This window comes from Giraffa tippelskirchi, chromosome 12 (genome assembly GCF_054371585.1).
Source record: "Giraffa tippelskirchi isolate mGirTip1 chromosome 12, T2T-mGirTip1v1.2.pri, whole genome shotgun sequence".
Lineage (NCBI taxonomy): Eukaryota > Metazoa > Chordata > Mammalia > Artiodactyla > Giraffidae > Giraffa > Giraffa tippelskirchi.
In genome coordinates this window covers 26,443,888-26,462,085 of record NC_137286.1, presented here as the reverse complement: position 1 = coordinate 26,462,085, position 18,198 = coordinate 26,443,888, and the positions used below count along the sequence as shown (strand labels likewise).

General features: G+C 34.8%; 1 protein-coding gene across 10 annotated transcripts in view; it reads right to left on the bottom strand.

Annotated features, from left to right (window-relative positions):
- HEATR5A (HEAT repeat containing 5A) overlaps window positions 1-18,198 on the bottom strand; it is a 113,813-nt gene that overhangs the window by 24,609 nt on the left and 71,006 nt on the right. For 7 of the 10 annotated variants that reach the window (XM_081548032.1, XM_081548031.1, XM_081548040.1 and 4 more), the window contains 9 exons: window positions 17,582-17,687; window positions 16,759-16,949; window positions 14,750-14,906; window positions 12,346-12,535; window positions 11,290-11,459; window positions 8,753-8,779; window positions 6,325-6,463; window positions 2,190-2,369; window positions 404-643 (listed from right to left, as the gene is read on the bottom strand). In XM_081548032.1, the coding sequence (XP_081404158.1) occupies window positions 404-643; window positions 2,190-2,369; window positions 6,325-6,463; window positions 8,753-8,779; window positions 11,290-11,459; window positions 12,346-12,535; window positions 14,750-14,906; window positions 16,759-16,949; window positions 17,582-17,687 (1,400 nt within the window). The remainder of the gene's footprint in view (window positions 1-403; window positions 644-2,189; window positions 2,370-6,324; window positions 6,464-8,752; window positions 8,780-11,289; window positions 11,460-12,345; window positions 12,536-14,749; window positions 14,907-16,758; window positions 16,950-17,581; window positions 17,688-18,198) is intronic. The other 3 variants (XM_081548036.1, XM_081548037.1, XM_081548038.1) reach the window with 1 other exon arrangement.

Sequence of the window (18,198 nt, the reverse complement as noted above, 5' to 3'; positions counted from 1 at the left end):
CCATAATCAACATGTATTTAGGTAAAAATAATAAAACTGAACAATAAAAGGTCAGACTGGTCTCACAAGTAGGTTTACTTTACCTTAAGATAGACTGAGATGTTTTCAAGGTAATATCCATGGAACCAAAATAATCTATGAGCAAAATAGCTATATTTTGCTATATTTAATAGTTCTATTAAAATAAAATTTAAGAAAATAAAATTTGGGAATGCACATACTACTTTCCAAGAACGTGACCATTCTCTATAAACTTAATGTATCACATTATGTCCACGAAACAAAAGTGAATGCTGATTTAAGAAGTTCAATCATTAAGAATGTATTGAACACCAGAAATGTACTACAGGCACACAGCACCTCTATGTGTATCATTTGGTCTCTTCATTGTTAAGCCACTTACTTCTTGAATCCCTCCTTTTCATTTCCTGTGCTAAAGCAACGTCAAAATGCGCGCTGTGCGCATTCTCACACTGGTTGATTATCCTACAGACACATTCAGCGGCGAAGACTCTTGTGGCCCATCGGGGATTGGTGAAAGGCTGAGGTATGCCATCATTTCTGCTGGTCAGAACTGAAGCGTCATCCCCTTTATCTCCTTCCTCTTCTTGCATTGTATCCACACAAGTTACAGTTGCAAAATCTTTTATCAAGGGAGAATACACATAGTTTCAGTTGGAAGATACACTTATAAAGGGACACAAATGACCTTAAGTACAGATCATAATTACTGTTCATCAATCATACATCTTTTAACAATGTAAAATAATCATGTCTAATGACTACTGAAAACAGTGGTTACCTTGAGAAACGCTAAAAACACTATTCTTAAAAAATGACGAAGCCGTTAAATTATATTTAAAGTGAAAAACTGAACATGATACTAGTATAATTATCAATCCGCTGTATGTAGATGGATATACTTAAGGAAGCACAGAATTCTGTGGTAGGGAGTATGGTGGACAGAACTAGATATGTTGTTTTAACACTGGGCCCTTGAATGAATTTAAGAAGGTTCCTGAACCCACAAAAATGTCAAAAAAATACTTTCCTCAGCATAGACCCAGTGGTGTATTTACAACCTCAAATTATCCAGATGACTAGAGCCAGTAAGTAAGGAATTATTTTCCCTTAATATTATACTAATTGCTAACTTATTAACTATTTAACTCAACTTAAAATGTAACATAACATAAACCAACTTGCTTTTCTTAAATTATCTTTCATGTCAACATTTTTTGAGTGTGATACAACAGATAGCAAAGATGTTACAAATAAAGTTAAGGCAAACGCCTATCTTAAAACATCAATGGAGACTCAAGACATCAATAGAGACTGAAATGTATGTTTTTCTAATAAGAAGGGATAGAGGTAAACTACAAAGGATAAGAAGAATAAACAGTGAAGTAAATTGAGTATTAAGTTTACAGAGTGACTATAAAATTTTAAAGAAGACAGGTTACCTATCTATGCACTTGCAGTTTTTCTTTTAAAGAAGTCCTTTTAAGTTCTTAAGTAGTGGGGACAGAAGAAAACATCAAGAAAGGAAAACATGTGCAACATAATGGTGGAAAGAGCAAGTGTTAAGTAACTGAAAAACAGGAGTACCAGCAAGAACAGAGGTAGACAGAGAAGAATACTAAAAAAAAAAGCCAGAAATTTTATAGTACCTTTCTTCCTTTGAGACCACAGCTACATTAAATTATAAGGCTTAAGTAACTGAGTTGAGAGCTACTGAAATATAATGAAAAGTTAGATGTTAAAGTCATGCAGGCTAAGGTTTGAATATGTGTGTGTCTTTGGGAAAATTACTTATCCTTTACAAGTCTTGTTTTCTCTTGTGTAAAATGGAATAAAACTGCCTACTCATAAGATGGTTAAAAGAGTAAATGATACATAATATGTATAGTCCTTGGAACAGAAATGGTTTCTATCTTCTTTCTTTCTCACTCACTGTCTCTCTTAGTCCAAAGATACAAATTTTAAAGACTCTAACAGAATTATAAGGGGAAAAAAAGGTAAGCTTCAAGTGCTGGACTTAAACACTAGCATTAGAATCTTCATTAAAGAAAAGCAACAAACAGTTTTACCCCAAATATCCAAATTAATAAATTAGCACTAGCAGACAATTTTATATAATGCTTTTACTTTCAGTTTTATTATGTTGGCGAGTAATCACCAGTACTTACCAGCTGATGCAGCAAGTACATCTTTACAAAGCTTTAACCAAAAGGAGAGTTTATCCACTGCCATAGATGTGAGCATATGATTTAAAGTCTCTTTGATATCATGGCATAATTTCTGATCTGTCTCTTTGTCAAGTAAGGTCAGTAAGGCCCCTTCAAGGCCCACTTCTCTGATGTTAGCATCTGATAAGAAGAAAATCGATGATCTAAGTAATACAGAAAACAAAACTGCCATATGAGAAGCACACACATTCAGTGGTTATTAAAAATATTACATGCAAATATATTCTAAAGAACTGGTCCACATATGGCACCCTCAGTCTACTGAGGTCTATTTTAGTTCACAACTCAAGTTTGGTTATTATTCATAACACTGCAAAGTTATTTTATGCAATGTCATTAAAAGATAAATCTTTGAGTTTACTAACATGTTTTCCTTAAATCAGGTAAACATTTTAACCCAATTAGCATGCAATACTTCTAAAACTTTATACAGTGTTTCTTGGAATGATTATTTTATCTTCTCTTTAAAGTAAATTCAAATAAATAATCATAATTAAGCATTACTTATTCTGGTATAAAGGCTTTAAATTTATTAACTTGAGAGTAAAACTCAGAAAACAACTATTATATGGAGAAGAGTGTTTAATTACTACAACTAAGCTACAATGGATCTAAGAATACTATTGAATTAATATAAATTACTACACAATATTCTCACTGCAAAGTAATACATCATCTCACAAAAGAAATATAAGCCTTGATCTAGTATCTGTTTCCTCTAATTCTGGAAATATAAAAAGAACAAGTACATTTTCTTGTGAGGATTTATCTCATTTGGCAATTATGAAAGCATTTGGTTTCTAAAGATTATGCTACTATTAAACTATTTAAAAAAAGAGTTGTCTTTCAAAGATCAGAAGGAAGTGGTAGGAATGTTTCTGATTAGGGGTATAAAAGTTAGAACAGCCCAATGTAATGTGTGAGTCATGACTGGATCCTAAATTTGGGGGTTGGTGGTGGGCGTGAGGGGGAGGAAGGAATTTATAAAGGACTTTTGTTTTTTAATATAACAGGAAATTTACGTGAGGACTGCACATTTTATGAAACTACTAAATGTTGATTTTACTAGGTTTGAAAATAATGTGTGGTCAAGTAGGAGCCATGTCCTTCTTGAAAGATGCAAATAAGTATTTAGGGGTAAAGAGTCATGATGCTTGCAACCTGCTTTCAGATGTGTGTTATATGTGTTATGTGTTATATTGAGAGATACACAAAGTAAGTGTTACAAAGATACCAAGTAGGTGAATCTATGTGTTCACTTGCATATTTCTTCCTACTTTTCTATGGTTTGAAAAATTATAAAAATTTTAATAAGGAATTATATAATGAATTCTTTACTATCTTACCCACATAGCTTATTCAATAATTATGTACCAGCATATTAACATAATAAATCCTAAAGCAACAAATATAGATAGTTCCAGCAGTGAATATAAGTTAAAGGTCACTTTGGGGAGAACACCATACATGGTCAGAAGATTACAATTTCTCTGGTTAAGTGATCACAGAAGAATCTGCAAACAAGTTCTTCAGCCTGTTTGATGACTAGTATACAAGTTCAACAATGCTGCTACAGTAAGTCAGAGCCAAGGTTTTAATACAATAAAACTAAGTTAAAGAGCATGGAATAACAGTAAAACACATTATGGATCTGAGAGCTTTAGATATTGGAAAGCTTTGTCAAGTCTGAGACTTTCTAAAAATGTGATAGCACTTTCAGTTCAGTTCAGTCGCTCAGTCTTGTCCAACTCTTTGCGACCCCATGAACTGCAGCACGCCAGGCCTCCCTGTCCATCACCAGCTCCCAGAGTTTACCCAAACTCATGTCTATTGAGTCGGTGATGCCATCTAACCATCTCATTCTCTGTCGTCCCCTTCTCTTCCTGCCTTCAATCTTTCCCAACATCAGAGTCTTTTCAAATGAGTCAGCTCTTCGCATCAGGTGGCCAAAATATTGGAGTTTCAGCTTCAACATCAGTCCTTCCAATGAACACCCAGGACTGGTCTCCTTTAGGATGGACTGGTTGGATCTCCCTGCTGTCCAAGGGACTCTCAAGAGTCTTCTCCAACACCACAGTTCAAAAGCATCAATTCTTCGCCGCTCAGCTTTCTTTATAGTCCAACTCTCACATGACCACTGGAAAAACCTTGACTAGATGGACCTTTGTTGACAAAGTAATGTCTCTGCTTTTTAATATGCTGTCTTGACTAGATGGACCTTTGTTGACAAAGTAATGTCTCTGCTTTTTAATATGCTGTCTAGGTTGGTCATAACTTTCCTTCCAAGGAGTAAGCATCTTTTAATTTCATGGCTGCAATCACCATCTGCAGCGATTTTGGAGCCCCAAAAAATTAAGTCAGCCACTGTTTCCCCATCTATCTGCCATGAAGTGATGGGACCAGATGCCATGATCTTAGTTTTCTGAATGTTGAGCTTTAAGCTAACTTTTTCACTCTCCTCTTTCACTTTCATCAAGAGGCTCTTTAGTTCTTCTTCACTTTCTGCCATAAGGGTGGTGTCATCTGCATATCTGAGGTTATTGATATTTCTCCTAGCAATCTTGATTCCAGCTTTTGCTTCCTCCAACCCAGCGTTTCTCATGATGTACTCTGCATATAAGTTAAATAAGCAGGATGACAATATACAACCTTGATGTACTCCTTTCCCAATTTGGAACTAGTCTGTTGTTCCACGTCCAGTTCTAACTGTTGCTTCCTGACCTACATACAGGTTTATCAAGAGGCAGGTCAGGTGGTCTGGTATTCCCATCTCTTTCAGAATTTTCCACAGTTTATTGTGATCCACACAGTCAAAGGCTTTTACATAGTCAATAAAGCAGAAGTAGATGTTTTTCTGGAACTCTCTTGCTTTTTGGATGATCCAGCGGATGTTGGCAATTTAATCTCTGGTTCCTCTGCCTTTTCTAAAACCAGCTTGAACATCTGGAAGTTCATGGTTCACGTATTGCTGAAGCCTGGCTTGGAGAAGTTTGAGCATTACTTTACTAGCGTGTGAGATGAGTGCAATTGTGTGGTAGTTTGAACACTCTTTGGCATTGCCTTTCTTTGGGATTGGAATGAAAACGGACCTTTTCCAGTCCTTTGGCCACTGCTGAATTTTCCAAATTTGCTGACATATTGAGTGCAGCACTTTAACAGCATCATCCTTTAGGATCTGAAACAGCTCAAGTGGAATTCCATCACCTCCACTAGCTTTGTAGTGATACTTCCTAATGCCCACTTGACTTCACATTCCAAGATGTCTGGCTCTAGGTGAGTCATCACACCATCATGATTATCTGGGTCATGAAGATCTCTTTTGTATAGTTCTTCTGTGTATTCTTGCCACCTGTTCTTCATATCTTCTGCTTCTGTTAGGTCCATACCATTTCTGTCCTTTATTGAGCACTTTGGAAACTATATTTTAAAAATGTAAGACATTATCATTTCTGTTTTTGTAGTCTGAATTTATATGTGTGTTTGTGTTAGTTATATGATTTTAAAATGAAGAGATACATTTAAAACCTTACTGGCCAAGAAATCCTTTAATTCAGCTCTAAAATATAGATGGGACAAAGAAATCCTTTAATTTGAAGCAGATTCATCTATGAGAAATTTTATTAAATTAGATTTGAGGGGAAGAAAGGCACATATGATAAATGACTTCAGGCCTAAATGCAATTTCAATCCATTGTAAAAAAAAACTCGTTCAAAACCAACAGCTTTCAAACGTCAGTACATATTACCATTACTGGAGAAAAATAAGTAACAGATCACTGGGCTCTGCTCCCCCATTTCTGGCTTAAACTTGGGACGGGGCCCAAGAATTTGCATTTCTAACAAATTCCCAGGTGAGCTGGATGTTGCTGCTGTGGGGAGCCTGTTTGAAAACCACTGCTTTAAACCACTAAAATCACTGGCTGGAATGATAATAACTGTTGAGCAACCATCACTTTTAGCAAGTTTAAGACATATACTAACTTTTAAATTTCCCTTTAAAAACTCATGTTTATACAGAAGCTTTAGGATTAAAATAATCATCTGAGCTGGAGATAATATTGATAAAGAGAATTACCCAGAGTTAGTTCTTCTCTGCTGTTCTTAGCAAGCATAACAGCGTGCTCTGAAACTTCAGCTGCTTCTCTTTGAACAAGCTGACGTAAACAAGCCAGTACTGCTCGTCTCAGTAACAAATAGGGACTACAAAGATTCACCTGAAAAATATCATTTGAGAAGTAAAGGAACTGAAATTCTTGGTGACATTCAAAAAGTCTTAACAGATTACTCACTGGACCCCTCCTGATTTATTAGATATACAGAGATTTCTTCAACTATCTTAGCACGTATTTTTTACTAAATAACTTAGAAATAGCTTAAGGAGTAATACATGTACTTATACAATATTCATAAACAAACCCAAGGAAAAGTCTCTTGACAATGTTAGAATACATAAAATGTGTATGAGTAAAACAGTTTTGAGAGACAAAGGGATACCATTGAGAAATAATTTATGTGCAGCTTGTATATACTATTGTATATACAAGTGCTCATGGAACCATATACTATTATGTTTTATGTGGAACTATATACTATTATGTGCTCATGGAACTGTATACTATTACATTTTATGAATCTCCAAGTATAAGTTTATATAAATCTGTATGAGCACTGTAGCACAGTGATTAAAACGGAGGCTCTAGAGCCAGACTGTTTCAGTTTGAGTCCTATATCCATGCCTTACTAGCTATGTGAACATGGGCAAGTTATTTAAATTCTCTGTGCCTTAGTTTCCTTATTTGTTATATGAAAGTAACACTATCCCTATCTCACAGGGCTGCTGTAAAGTCAACCCAAAGAAACATGCAAAGGTGCTTAGCACAGTACCTGGAAAATAGTAAGCATGCTCAATAAATGTTAGTATTATTAATGCAGCCTGTATCAATAATAGTTTATGCAGATGCCATAGAGAATAAGTAAATGCATTTTCAAATAAAGGCAGAAAGAGTCTTAACTCAGAAAACATATTTACCAAAAGTGCTCTCTAGAGACATTATAGATAGCAAATTTTATACATGCATATCTACTTATATGTGGCTGTACATATATGTACACAGGTATCTAAATATCTTTATGATAGAGAGTATTTCTGCTCGAATGACAGACTCAATACATACTCTTTTCACTGAGAAGTATTTAAACAATGCAAATCTCAATAAGCTGCATCTAACGAGGGTAAATGATACTACGGATGGTGATATACCTTAAATGAGTAATTAAAACAAGTCAAAGGTGATTTCATAAGTAGAATAAAACCTAGAGATTTTCAAATTTATTTCATTCCAACTATGAAAATAAAGACCAGGTTGGTGTGGCTTATGACAATAAATGTCTCCAATAGTGATTTTCCAAGCAGCATTTGAGAAATAATGGCGTAATTCTTCTAAGTGCCTTTAGATCTGGTTTATGTGGGAAAGACAGGACTGAAGTAGGTGAGTTTGCTGAAAAGAGCAAGCAAACTTCTGAGAAAAAGAGTAGATAGTGGCAGGTGGTTTTTGACACATGACCTATGCTGCTGCTGCTAAGTCGCTTCAGTCGCTATGCAAAGAGAGCTAAATCCTTAATTTTATCATGAGCTAAAAGACAAAGCTTGTAAATATATCATCAGTGAAATATACAGATGAGATCTGCTTTATAAATATGTTCTATTATACCCTCAAGTACATGTCATGAACAGTGGAAAGACAGGAATGTCATTCACAAAGGCTCAAGCTTATGTCATTCTAGTCATGTTTAAGAACTCTGCTGTTAGAAACTGGTACACAGGATAACAGAGAAGTTAAAATGTAAAAAGATTAAGTTTATTCAGGCCCAAGATTACGGCTGTATTTAACAACAATAGCAAAGAAGCACTCTAAAGACAATGTTAAAGAAAAGTTAATGAATCTACTAGCTATATTAACTGGAGCATATACAAGCATATAATACAAGGCAGGTGCAGCATTTATTCAGGCTGATCATACAATCTTTTAGAAAAAGCATGCTCAAAAGTACTCTTTACTTGTTCAGTAGAAAAAATATTAAAGACTGTCACACAAAACAAAATGGGATGCTTAATATCTCCATGTCATTCTCCAGCATTTATATTGGGAAGAGGAACAGAGTGGATTAAGGCAAACAATCAAGCAGGCAAAATACAGAAATTAAAATCAAACTATAAGTACAGTTCCTTTCTGAAATGAATATATTAAATCAAAATGATGCAAAATTAAGTGCAAAGAGTGAGTGCACCAGCTGGAGAAGGTTAGGGAGGATTTGTTTACATTGGTATTAAATAAACATCTTGTAACATGCTACACACGCTGGACTTCGCATCAGTGGTTAGCTTAAACAGAGAGATGCAGAGGAAAACAAGAACATCTACAACCAAAGGCGGGGTGGGGGGACACAAAGAAATAGCACTGCAAACCTCAAATAAAGTTAGGAATCGAGGGTCAGGGACCTACCAACACAGAATTATCCAACAAGATCTCCTGCACAAAAACAAATGACAGACTGGTCACGACAAAAACCAAAAGATAAACACTAGGATGACTCTGACAACAGTCAGCTAAGCATTAAAATATACATGTTGATAGAGCTATCATTCAAATTGGCTTAGCTTCAGCTTTAAAAATATGCCATAAATACTTCATTTTCCAACTTAACACATGAGTTGAGCTAAGATTTTAAAAACAGTCAACTCAAGATATAAAGATATACAAAAATACAGTAATTTCAAAATGCACATTTGTATAATTAGATTTTCCTTTGGAATCTTTCATCAAGCCTTAGTAACAAAACCAGATCAAGGAGACATGAGTGTGAAAGGAGTGATCTGGATTACCTTCACATGAACAGGTGTCCCATAAGGGACAAAGTTAATCGTTTACCTCATCACAAGTTAGTTATAGATTTTTTTACTTTTGGAAGCCAAGTTTTAAAACTGTGAGCAGTCAGAATTGTAAGTGTAGCTAAGGCCAAGTTCAGAATGGAAGTTAAATAGCATGCAGTTAGAAAAAAATCCTTTATAGTAAAATTCTTTCCTAATGATTAAATGTGTTCTGAATATTCAGAGAGTTTCAGTTAATATGAAAACACTTCATGCTAAATAATTAATTTCTATGAAGAAAAGAAAACCTGAACATAAAGTTGTTAATAGGAAAGCAGAAGCAATTTTCTTATTACAGGGCATACTTTAAAATGTAATAAATTTAGGATAAAAGCTTTACTAACCAAAATTTTAAGTTACAAAATTAACACACTATAGTGACCGCAATTTTTGAATTTAATTTCTGTATTAAAAAAATCATTTTATAGCTTAAGTATTATGAGTAACATGAGTAAGATTTGTAATTGTTACTTCTGATTTTCTCAGTGGCTCTAAATGTACCTAAAAGAAAAAAATCTGTGAACAGTCTCTATTCTTCTTTGTATATAACCTTCTCAGTCTGGGAAAATAAAAGAGTAATGAATGTGATCAGAATTAATTCATCAGGAATTAGTAGTTGTGCTCTTTATTTCTCAATAAACTCTACTTAATGAATGAATTCATGTATTAGTTAAATAAGAAATTTTAAATGGTTATTAATGGAAATTTTCTACAATTCAAGAAGAAAAAAATGGTAATATTGATATATTTAAATGGAGAGCAGAAATTTAGGTTAACTTGCAGAGGAGTGGGTTATCTTTCAATAATTAGTATTGGCAATGGTTCTTCGAATATAAAGAGCAATATTCCTGGGAAAAGTTGCTGAATGATAAAGGTAAAATTCTTTTCCAGGAGGTGCTATATTCTCTAATACATGTTTAATGCAGACAGAAACCGAAGTTTCTATCAGGAAAGTCAGTCATCTTCTCTCCTTAAAAGTCTTATATAACTATGACTATGAAAATCAATATGAAGATAAATAAAATTCTATATCTAAGTTATGTGTTAAGAAACTAAAAACAAGTACAATTTACTGAGTGGTTATTAAGTGCCGAGGACCCATGCCTTTATAGGTGGCTTCTCGTGTAATCCTTGTGTTTTACAGACAGGATAGCTGAGGCTGGGGGAGGTTATGGGACATCCCTAAGGCCACAGAGCTAGGAGGGGGCAGAGTTAAGAGGTATCCATAACTATCGAGTCAACATGAAATAATGAAATGAGGACTGGAGAAGGAGTTCAGAAAGCTGGTTCTAGACTCAAAGCTACTAATACCTAGATATATTACCTTGGGCAAAATATTTCACTTTTTGCTCTTTATATTGAGAAGGTTGGTTTTAATAATGTTTGAGGTTCTTTCAAGGTCTGAAATGCTGCATATTTTATCTCAAGTTTGAAAATGAAAGGTCTTATCTACAGTGATGATTCTTAACTATCATGTTACTAAGGGGAGAGTGTTGTGAACATCACAGGGGCAGAAAAAGTTGAAAATCTATGGTCTTAAGTTTTAACTCCAACTGTAACTTTTTCAGGCAAGTCCAGATACAAACTGGTGATGCTCACGGTAAATCTTAAAACCACTGATGATCATGAACCACCTAATCAGAATTTTTTATTGATCACCTTCACCTTTCTATGTTCATTAAACACACTGTCAGAACCCAGATGCTGAAGCATATGCTGCTAGAATATTCAGGAAAAATATTTCATCTGGGATGAAAATAACTTTATATGTAATAGTTTGGAAAAGAGGAAAAAGAAGAAGTAGGAAAAAAATTGCTATTACCACATAAATATTTCCATGCCCCACAGCATTTATACCTGGGATGTTCGCACTCAGTATATCTTTACTGATTAATGAATCAATATTCCAAATACTAAGTTTAATATTAATAGAAGGAAAAGTGAATAAATATATGAGCAGTTTAAGATATGATTATATGAAGTTACCCCACACCCTCCCAAAAAAAGACTAAAATTGAGGGAAAATAACTATTGTACATGGTCTAGAGATTAACTGAAATAAATTTAATTTCCAATAAAAGAAACTAAGGACATATACAATTTTATACTCACACAGAGACAGCTGACCAGGCTAGACAAGTTGACATGTCGTGGAGCAAACATATGAAGCTGCTGAAGGCAAGAGATGGCCTGAGCTTGGACAAGGCAGTCTGGGTTATCTTGCATCACTGCACAACCCAACAGACAGGAACTTCTTAGGGTAGAAACAGAAGTGCTGTTACCTAGGATGAAAGCAGAAAGCTTTAATTGGCCTATAAAATAACTACCCTTGAAACATATATTATTGGGCTTAAAATTTTTTTTTTCCTCTAATTTTAAATTTGACGTTCTGTGAAGTAAATTTCTTCTACAGAAGGAAGGATAATCCAGGTTATAAGTTTTTAGATAATGTTAGTTATTTTTAGTCTGAAAGGTTTATGGCAACACAAATAATAAGGCAAAGAAGAACCTAAGACTGCAGTTTACATCAAATTTTCATGAAAAGTAGAGTTAGAAATTGCTAATAATAACCCTGCTTGCATCAGTTGAGAGTTGCTTTTATATATTAAAATCATGTATTTTGCATTTGAATAGATCAGAATAACTGAGTTTTGGGGCTCAGTCATTCATATCTTATAAGAGATAAGAGGTTTTTAAACTATTCCATTTTATGTTTGTCATTTAACTTGTTAAAGGAAGTATTTTTAAGACATTATCTTTCTAAATATGGTCCTCATCTTTTCAAAATAAGCGAAATCAGACTGATTGGCATTTATCTTAACAAAATATACTGAGCACTTACTATGTGCCAATTACAAGGGTTTTGCAACTCTTCTCTTATTTGATAGAAGAGGAAACTAAAGCTAGGAGACATGAGGATTTTCCCAAAGTCATCCAATTAACTAATGGTTGGTGAAGCTTAAATTTCTATGTTTTTTTTTTTTCTATTATGTCATCATTCAGAAGTCAGTCTTCCCAAGATTATTCTCAATATTCTGCCCATATTTTTGAAAAGAACTTTCTGCTAAACTTCACTTTATTGAGAAGTGTTTGAGTCAATGAGAGGAACTGTTTTCATTTTTATGCATATATTTTTATGTACAATATCACAAAAGCAGCCATGCATACCTTGTAGCTCTGGACCCAATGTAGTAATAAGGGCATTCAAACAGCGACCTAGACTTTGGTGAACTTCAGCATGAGTAGGAGGCACATTTAACAGCAACATTATAATAAGAGAAAGGGTTGGTTCTGCATGTGTATAATAGAGTGGGCCGGCAGAATCAATTATCAATGAGAGAGAATGCAGTGCCCAGGTCTGTGAAGACAGAGAAAAACAGTTAAAAATGTTATAGCAGCATTACGAAACACAAAACACTACAAAGTGTTCTTTTGTTGAAACGAGTGATAAAGTAGTATCACAGTCAAGTGTGTGTTATTACTAACTTGGAGAGAGAAACAAGGAACTTCAGGAGTTGAAGAAAAAAATTTAAATACCAGTAAAAAACAACTGAGAGACAAATGTCCAATTCAGAATGGCATACATGGATATAGGGGCTTCCCAGATGGCGCTAGTGGTAAAGAATCTGACTGCCAATGCAGGAGACATAAGAGGTGAGGGTTCGATCCCTGGGTCAGGAAGATCCCCTGGAGGAAGGCATGGCAACCCACTTCAGTATTCTTGTCTGGAGAATCCCATGGACAGAGGAACCTGGAGGGCTGCAGTCCATAGCATCGCAAAGAGTTGGACACAACTGAAGCGACTTAGCTAGCATGCTCACATATGGATATATCTCAGAACTGAGAATTCAAGGATCGTGTTTGGTTCTTTAGATAATGGCTTGAACTAAATCTGGTGTGTTGAAAATTGTTTACTGCTTAATCTATACAGAGAATGAAAATTCAAATTTTTAAAAGATTCAACAATATCTCAACTACATGAAATAATACAAATTTCTTGGAACACATTGTTGAAGAAAGCCAAACATAAAAAAGTTTATACCGTATGGTTCCATCGACATAAAGTATAAAAGCAGGCAAAACTAATAATCACTGATAATCAGTGAAGTTGGATGGTGGGTTTAATAAGTTCCTTACATCATGTCCTCTACTTTTATGTATGCTTGAACTTCCTATAACAAGAAGTATCTAAAAAGTTCTCCCTTTAGGAAATCAACTAAGAAAGTTTTACCCCTCTTATCAACAAATATGTAAGAAAAGCTTATAGTATTTTAAAATGGTACAAAGATGAGCTCCCATTAGGTGAAAAACAGCAGCAATCAAGAAGAGTCAGACTGATGACACTGGATGCCACAGAAAGAAAAACCTAAATTAATCAACAAAAGAGACTCAATAGAAAAGGAGTCTGTTCAGAATAGACTTTTTGAAGGGGAAGAGGAGAAATATATAATAAATGGAAGCAAAAAGTACTGTATTAAAGGAATGAAGAAAGGATGGAATACCTTATAAATCAACTCAAGTTAACAGATGATGTGAAAAAAAACTATTAGTAATATGGTAATTCAAAGAATGACACCTATGTTAGATGCTGAAGTTTGACAAGCTGGTGGTTAAACTGGACCTTACAATACTAAAAAATGTGGATTATAAGATAGGAATAGAAAGAGAGAAGAGCAATAGGAAAAACCCGAGCACAGATATGAGAATGACGTGTGGGAGGAAAGCAGGAAGATCATCTTAGGAGAAGATCAGTACTTTGGGTTAATAACCAAGAAGGCTTCTGGGTCAGTTGATGGGACTTCAATGAGGAGTTGATTGAAGAAGCAATAAGCAGTATCCCCAGGTTTTTGGCTGGAAAGTGGCAAGGTGAAAATTTTCTGGGCAAACACTTCTGGCTTCATATCTAGGTAGAGTTGTAAAGAACCTAAAAATAAAGTGACCAGGTAGGATACTACTATAGTAATTAGGGTCACACAAGGTGGACAGAGATACAATAAGGGGACCAGAAGAGGAGGAAGCACAACAATCATTCAAGATGTGATTAAGATCTCAGGAGAGTGATGACTGGCAGAAATGAATAAGTTATGTATAATAATATGGTAAAGTGGTTAAGAACGTGAGTTTCAAGTCCATGACTTATATTCTTCACCTGACTCCATGATATATTAGTGGTTGTAAGTGTGAGCAAGTTACTTAGGTTCCATAAGCCTCAGTTTTCTTTCTATATAATGGGAATATACATCCTTGATAACTGTGAAGATTAAATACATTAATATGTTTAGAAAAATGTAATACAGTGCCTGGTGCCTGTTAAGTTCCACAAGATAGTAGATGTTATTTTAAGATAGAAGGCAGATCCATTTTCAGAAAATGATATTGAATTTGACTTTAGATATTGAGCTTGAAGTAAAGATAGTGATGTGTCAATTTTAAAAATCCACTGAGGTTAACAATGGTTTTGATTTTACTATGGAGCTAAAATTATTATATAAATTAGTAATGGTCAATACAACATAATATGCATTATCTACAAATGAAGAATTTCAAGGAAGGCATCACATGGGGTACTCACCTGTACATCAGGTGAGGTGCTGTCCTGAGACAAAGTGTAAAGGATTCCAACACAGGAATTCAAATGTGGAGAACTCATTCCTCCTAAGTACCTATGCAGGGATCCCAAAGCCAATGAGTGTCCTGTTCTGGTAACCGCATCCCTTGCTGATTTCAGTCTGTGATTATGGAAACAAAAATAAATGATAATTATTGAAATAAACCAATGCATGCACAGTCACTTAGGGAACTTTTTATATAAAGAGCTGCAAAATTCAGAAATATATTTACAGTTAACTGATACAAAAAATTCTGAAATAACTTGAAAGGTATCTTGAAAAGAAAAATATTTTGAATACAAATGTCTTCACATATGTGCTGCAACTACTGAGGCCCACACACCCTAGAGCCCATGCTCTGCAACAAGAGAAGCCACTGCCATGAGAAAATCACACATCGCATCTAGCGAGTAGCCCCCGCTCGCCGCAGCTAGAGAAAGCCCACACACAGCAACGAAGATCCAGCACAGCCAAGAATAAATAAATTAAAAAAAATTTAGATGTCATATTATTAATAATCATTATTTAAATATAAACAATTTCAATGTCTTTCAGAAATACACACTGAATTCATATGGCATGCATTATTACCTTATCATTAAGTTATATTTTAAAAACTCTCATTGCAGAGATACTAATTTCATATAGAGTTCCAGCTCAAGAACTCTGATTTAAAAATTAAATATAGTAAGAGAACTTATTATTCATCAGGAGTTTTCATTGTATTCTAGTTTACACACTTTATATTGGGTCCTTTAATCCTCTCAGGAATCGTGAGATTCATACTATTATCAGTTCCTTTTTACAAATGAGGAAATCAAAACGACTGAGTCATTTTGGCCAAAGAACTCTTACAAAGTAACCAACTATTAAATGGAAGAGTTGGGATTTGAACAAAGTTAGCAATCTGACAAGAGATATAGAGTTCATAACCAAATCAAGACATACATATTCAGAAGACTAGAAAGTCAAAGTGCCTTCTGCATTACTACCACGGGTACTAACTTTATACACATATATAACTAATATAACCATTTTATTTGCAGTTGTTTTATTTTTTCATACTACTTTCATATTTATTTTATCATTCACCTTAACATTCTTAGCAGGCCGGGTGTCATTAATAAACTTCTATTTGAAATAGAGAAAAACTGGTTAAGAGGATTAAGCAACCAGCTCATGGTTACAAAGCTGGTAGGAATGAACATATAGTTTATGTTTCCTGATCTGCAGCCTTTTTTCTTTCCAGTAGATTGTTCTACTGCCTATCACCTATATTTTATATGATGAAACTCCCTAAATTTCTTACTCCCAGAGTCTACTGGTGGCCTATTACATCACTCATATAGACAGTGATCTTTCTCATATAAAAACAAAAACCAAAGTAAAAATATTAAAAATAGTTTTATGTTTTAAGACAGGCAGTCCAAGGCAGTGGGAGTCGGGGGCAGGTTCCACTTTAACCCTAACCCTAACCCTAGTTGACGCTTTTGAAATGTGGTGTTGGAGAAGACTCTTCAGAGTCCCTTGGACTGCAAGGAGATCAAAGCAGTCAATCCTAAAGGAAATCAACCCTGAATATTCATTGGAAGGACTGCTGCTGAAGCTGAAGCTTCAATACTTTGGCCACCTGATGTGAAGAGTTGAATCATTAGAAAAGACCCAAATGCTGGGAAAGATTGAAGGCAAGAGGAGAAGGGGATGACATAGGACGAGATGGTTGAATGGCATCTCCGACTCTATGGACAATAATCTGAGCAAGCTCAGGGATATAGTGAAGGACAGGGAAGTCTGGTGTGCTGCAGTCCATGGGGTTGCAAAGAGTCGGACATGACTGAGCGACTGAACAACAACAAAATAAACTTTTCTCAGTTTTTTAAAGTTATAATAAGAAAGAAGTTTTGTAAGCTCCAACAAGCTATACACAGTTTTGACACATATCTCGTGAGTATTAAGTAAGAAATTCACTTACTTGTCAAAGCTAACTTGAACTAATGCAGCAGTAAAAGCTCCATCATCAACTACTTGGGCTAATCTGGCCCATGCCTCTGCAGCTGCACATCTCAAGAGGGGGTTGGGACTTTCTAAGGCTCCCATCACCAATGCAAGGACAGGTCTTCTCACTTCTTCTGGACCCAAATGTCCCTTAGAGCCAGCCACATACTGAAATATGTCAAAACAATCGAAACTTACAACTGTAGTAAATTCTCTTATCCAGTTTGGAATGTATATTCTGGTTAACCAAATATGTTCATATTCAGTGATTACTACTTAAAAAAAAAAAAAATCGAAACACTAGAAATACACACTGAACACACAAATGTAATTTAATTTTCCTCACAAAGCACTTTAGAATTTTAAGCCTCCAGGCAAACAATATGGTAATCAATTATCACTGTACTACATATGTGTTCAAAGAACATTAATAGGGATTTCTGTAAAATAAATGACCAATGAAGCCTATTTTACTTAGAAACAATAAGTCATAAATGCAACAATGAGCCAGATTTGGTCCATAGACCATAATCTGCCAATCCCAGGTCTGCGATATTAGGCTTGGTAGGTTAAAGCATGTTTCTAAAATAGTATTATAGGTTTGACTTCTGACCAACAAGTTTTATACGGAGAAAAAGTAAAAGGGGAATTACAAATCCTGAAACGTCAAGATAAATGGGGGGGAGAGGGGGAAGACAAGTCTTTTAAAAATACCTTCCCTCAACCTACTTAGTTGGCCACATATTAGGGGAAAAAAAGAAAATCAAGTAAACAGGAATTAAAAAAAAAAATAGAATTACCTTCAAGAAACTAGCAACTGAGGAAACAACATGTAATTGAACTACTTGTTGACGAGCTCCTTTTGTATGCTTTATACTGTCCAAAAGCTGTTCCAACACAAGAAGCCTAAAATCAGAAACAACAAGATTTAAAGATAAATTAAGTCAAAGGGCAGTATTAAGTATCCACTACTCATTTGTTTGGTTGCATTTTATTGGAGCTACTAAAATGAGATAAACTGTTGCCAAATACACTGAAGCCTTTTGGGAAATGAAAATATGTTATAACCAATGCAAAAGTATTTTGACTATGTGTCATGACACTGAGGGAGGTGCATATTTTGTAAAAAATAAATAACATGTATCACTTAATGTAGATTTACCTGGACAAATTTGGCTATTTCAGCAACTATTTTCTAAACAAAGGGTATTTTAAAAGTTACCTGCATCAATTTTTGTTCTTAGTAACAGGACTTATTGGATTCAAATACAATGCTTCATTTTTAAGGCAGCATGGACTTCTGTTAATGAGAAGAAGCACAACCTTTTGAACCCCAACTATACCTTAAACATGTACGTGGGGATCATACTATATATAACATAGTTTTTAAACTTGCTTTTTTCATTAACATTACCTC